The 4,690-nt window shown below is 36.4% G+C and overlaps 1 protein-coding gene across 1 annotated transcript; it reads right to left on the bottom strand.

Annotated features, from left to right (window-relative positions):
• Window positions 1-260: 260 nt before the first annotated feature.
• On the bottom strand, window positions 261-2,428 carry LOC100261580 (cation/calcium exchanger 1). The gene has a single exon (XM_002272197.5). The coding sequence runs from the start codon at window positions 2,147-2,149 to the stop codon at window positions 326-328; it is 1,824 nt and encodes a 607-aa protein (XP_002272233.3). The 5' UTR covers window positions 2,150-2,428; the 3' UTR covers window positions 261-325.
• Window positions 2,429-4,690: the final 2,262 nt, after the last annotated feature.

Raw genomic sequence — 4,690 nt, 5'->3', positions numbered from 1 at the left:
CGTCGATCGATAATCGGTGACGATTATCGTTTCGACGCCGTCCGATATCCGATATTTCTTCGAAATATCGACGACATTTTCCGATTTTTCAATCCCTGCTCACATGTTATTCAAGCAGCTTCCAGAGGGCCATAGGCCATCCGTCCTATATTTTCTTCTCTTTTGATTCACTGCATTTTTTTAAAATTATTTTCATGATTAAAAAAATCTGATTAAAAGAAGTTCGTCCCTATCAATTAAATAAATAAATAAATAAACAATTCAGTGGAACAGAGATTCATAGGTATCAATTACATAATACACATGCATACAACTTAAGAAGTAGCTAGTTAGGCACCAGAGCTCTTGCAATTCTTAGAGAGAGAAAGCACAGATATATGGCCACAAGCCCACCACCTAGGCACCTATCAAGCACCATGTTTCTCTTGGGAAGGATTACAAGGGCCCAAAGCAAGCCACCCATTAGAAACCCCAGAGTTTCATAGTCTGAATTGTCTTTGGGGATGATGTAAGATGCTGGGTACTCTGACCAAGCTGAGAAAGCAAGTGGCAATCCCAAGCCAATCAGTGTATTGAATATGGGGCCTGCATAGCATCCTGATAGAGCCACTTGGGCACCCTCTGCTCCTCCATTTAGTGCCATGGTAACATTGGATACCAAGTCCCCAAGGGAGTTACCCCATGCAAGGACAGTCAGCCCTAGGATTGAAGGGCTTATCCCTAATATCAATCCCAGTGAGACCAACAGGGAAATAAGCTCGTCTGCTGCAATATATGTCCATGTGATGCTCATCAAAAACCCTCCAGCATGCCATGGGAACAACCATTTCGTTGGTGGGTTAGACCTCTCTGTCGTGAAAAATGCCACGACTCCAGAAATGGTCCCAACTGACGCACCAATTAGGTAAACCAGCCAGCTTGGTTTGGAGCCATGCGAATTCCAAACAACAGCTACTAGAACAGGAGCTATTGTCACTGAGACCACTGCAAATGGCTTCGACCATCTCTCGGCGGTGATGACCGGAATTGTTAGCCTTCTAGGCAAGTAAAGTGGCAGCTCCAGAAAGAACAAGAGCCTGCAAACAAACAAGTGACTAGAAGTTGAAGGTTGAAGATCCAAACACCTTCTTCTTCGTTTCCTGTCATCACCAACTTGAACTAGTCCCGATTTTTCCATCGAAATTGGCTTATCATCACCCACAAAACCTAACAAAGGCTCTTCCACTTCACATAGTCCTTCTGTTTGGTACTCGAGAAAGTTCTTAGTAACAGGCAGTATTGGAGATCCAGATGCTGCACGATCATCCCCTACTCCCTCTTTACGATGGCATAGATGTGAGGTGGATATGAAGAGTACATATATAAAATACAGAGAAAAAAAAGAGATAGCACCCCACAAATTAATTTTTCCCAACATTATGATGACAAGTAGGCAAGCCAAGGAGAGAAGGAAGAAAGTAACATCCCATATGAAGCTGGACCTTTCAATGGACGGTCGAGAATGACAGACAGAAATGCTTATAATCCCAACAACTATGCTTGATACAAAGAATGCGCCACCCAAAATGCTATTGAGGCCGACCTTTTCAGTCTCATCTCCCATGAAAGAGACTATGCTGGCAAAGAGATCGGGTGCACCGTTTCCCAGTGAAAGAAGAGTAACACCAGCTATGTTTGGAGAAAGCTTCAAAATTCTTGACAAGCCCTCTAATGAACAACAAAAGTAATTGGCAGCTGTGTTGCCCAACAAATAGAATAGAACTAAAAGCCAGAGGATGAGTGCTGAGTAGCCTAGCACCGGGTCAAAGTTGCAGTAAAAGAGCTGGAGATAGGATATGTAACCTCCATTTTGGCATCCTGTATGAGATTTCACATAGGAGCACTTTGCTTCCCTATCAGAGTACTCGTGAAGCTGTCTGCAACCAGTATCAGAATCATGGTATGGTGCTGTCATGGCATTGGGAAATGTTTTGAACTGGTTGAGGAAATTAGAATTGGATGAATAGAAATGGGTTGTGAGGCACAAGAAGATGAGGAAAAGAAAGGATATGTTGAGAAAGAGATTGAGATACTGGCCTTTGGATATGGGAGGAAATTCTGCCATGCTACCAGGGATAACAAGAGAGTTTTTGGAGTTATATATACGCATACAAACTAACTCATGGTTAAAATATTTGTCTGCAGATGTAAGTCACACATGGACCCATAAACTTACCCCTTGTTGGGAATTACTTGCTCTTTTATTAGCTCATTAATGACTTCCCAATAATTAATTTCATGTGGAAGATAGAAGAATATTCCCTTGGTAGAAATTCTATCTTGGATTGGGAGATCATATCCCAAGAGCAGATGATAGAAGAAAAGGGAAAGAAGTGAAATAAATAACATCATTAGATACAGTACATGTGGATAAGGATTATAGAAATGACACTCAAGAAAGTTTGACCGGGTTTTTAGATATATATATATAGAGAGAGAGAGAGAGAGATTAGAGAGACAGTGTGAGATAAAACCCGTCCAGGTTAACTTTGAAAGATGAGACTTCCCCAGTAGTGTCCAAAGGGGCAAGATGCATTCACCCTAGTTGTGCCTAAGATGCTGGAACAGTAGTCATCTTGAGAAATGATGGATTTGAGAGAAATGAAAGAAGAAAAACAAAGTAGCTAATGTGAGTGAGTAAAGAAGGTGGCTCCAAATTAACATCTGGATAAGGAAATCACTTCAGGCTGCTTTCCAGCAACAAACAAAATTCATGCTGTTAGTGATACGTAGCGTTAGAAAATAAGACTCCAGCTCACGTCAGTACCAACAAAGAATTATTGTGTCCAATCATGCACCAACCAGTCGCACCAACCAGTCACACCCAATCTGCATGTGGGTGTTTTCAATCCATGTGTGCAATATTTTCATTCACTAGTTAGGTGCATATACAAATGGGTTTTAGAGGTTCCAAAGTACATTTCTGATTATTTCAATCTTCAAAAACAGTAGCCTGATTTGGTTTCTTATTTAAAAAATAGATTTTTTTCTGATAGGTTTTCCAAATAAATGTATAGAATATCAATTATATGATGCTGTAGGAAATCAGAATATCAGTATGCTTTTCTGTGAAGATATTATATGCTCCAAATCATAATTATGGATTCTAGAGACTCAACGGTTTAGGCCTGACAAAGATAGGGTAGTTGGGCTTGGGCATAACATTTGGAGCAATTAAGTAATTAATGGGCCATTAAGGTTCCCAAATCAACTCTATTAAAACCCTAATTAAAAGGGTTGCAAGCTTACTGCGTCTGAACATGCCTTAAGGAGTTGTACATGAAGGTAAGTGGTTATATGCATAGAAGGATCCAAGTCTTCTTGCTTTGGGAGAGAGAAAAGAAAAAGGGCCGGGTGTAGGAAGAGCCAATCTTTCTAGGTCTCCAATCTACTGCAAGTTAAAGCTCTCCTTCCATTGTTTGTATCTAGGTTTGAAGAACAGATGATAACTTGGAAGATCCTCTTGAGGAAGGAGGCATCACTTGGAATTTGGTTTGGGAACATTAATAATAGGTAAGTGTGGAGCTGCAATTTTTTAATTAAGCAAGTACCCATTCCATGGTGAAACTCTCTTATTTGGAAGAAAAATTGTTTTTATTTTGAATTAGGATTTTTGTTATTTTTCGTATGTTATTTAATTTATTTTTAGCAAAAAATAAAATAAGAAAAAAAACCTTTATGTAATCTCTCCTTAAAAGGAAATAGAAGTAGGTCTAAGATCCGAAGGTGAGTTCAGTGGTCAAATTACTTAGTGGAAAGGTTTTAGACATCCCTAAAAATAATTAAAGTTTCTTCTAAATTAGAGGAATTTTGACACTTACGATTTGTATCGATACATTTCATGTTTTTGTTTCTAAAACAAATAATATAAACTTACCCAGTGTCTTTAAAATTTACTTGTAAAAATTTTAGAATTTGAGATATACAAATTTTTTAAAACCTCAATTTTTTTTTAATTTATTAAAATTTCAATGTAAACATTTGTATTTTATATAAAATTTAGTTCTATTTTTTGTTTTTTAAAATAGAAAATATGAAGTATTTTTTACACTTAATTAATTATTTTGTAGTTGTGATATCAAAAAATGAACCACAATATATTATAATATATGTACAATAATCGAATAACAGCATTTCGAATTTGATGAGTAACCAATTTATGGAATAAAATTCTAATTTCTTTAACACCAATTTTATATAGGTCAATTTATAGATCAAAATTCTGATTGGAGGCCCAATTTTATACAAAACCCATTTAAAAATTAAATTTCTGATTTAATTTACATCAAGCTTACAAAACTAATAAATCTCTGAAAGAAAAATTCTGATTTATTGACCATCAATTGGCTAAATAAGTGTTTGATTTTATTAATATTAATATACAAAGAAATCAATATATGAAAATAAAATTCTGATTTAATATAACATCAATCACTCAAGATTAGTTGGCATCTAACTTTATTAACATTATGTGGACCCCGCATTTTGCTTGATGGTAAAACTTGCTTTTTATTTATTTAGTGAAAATTTGATTTTTTGAACAAGGACTTAAAGTCGCCACTTATTTTTGTTTTATTTTTAAAGGGAAAAACAAAATAATAAAGAAAAATTTAAGTGTGACTCTTAAAGAAAAAACAGGTCGGTGAAAAAC

This window comes from Vitis vinifera, chromosome 6 (genome assembly GCF_030704535.1).
Source record: "Vitis vinifera cultivar Pinot Noir 40024 chromosome 6, ASM3070453v1".
Lineage (NCBI taxonomy): Eukaryota > Viridiplantae > Streptophyta > Magnoliopsida > Vitales > Vitaceae > Vitis > Vitis vinifera.
Note: the sequence above shows the minus strand (reverse complement) of the source record. Positions and strands in the feature narration are given on the sequence as shown.

Bases quoted from the DNA above. Each gene is read 5' to 3' on its own strand.
- LOC100261580 (XM_002272197.5), bottom strand. From the start codon at position 2,149: ATGCGTATATATAACTCCAAAAACTCTCTTGTTATCCCTGGTAGCATG.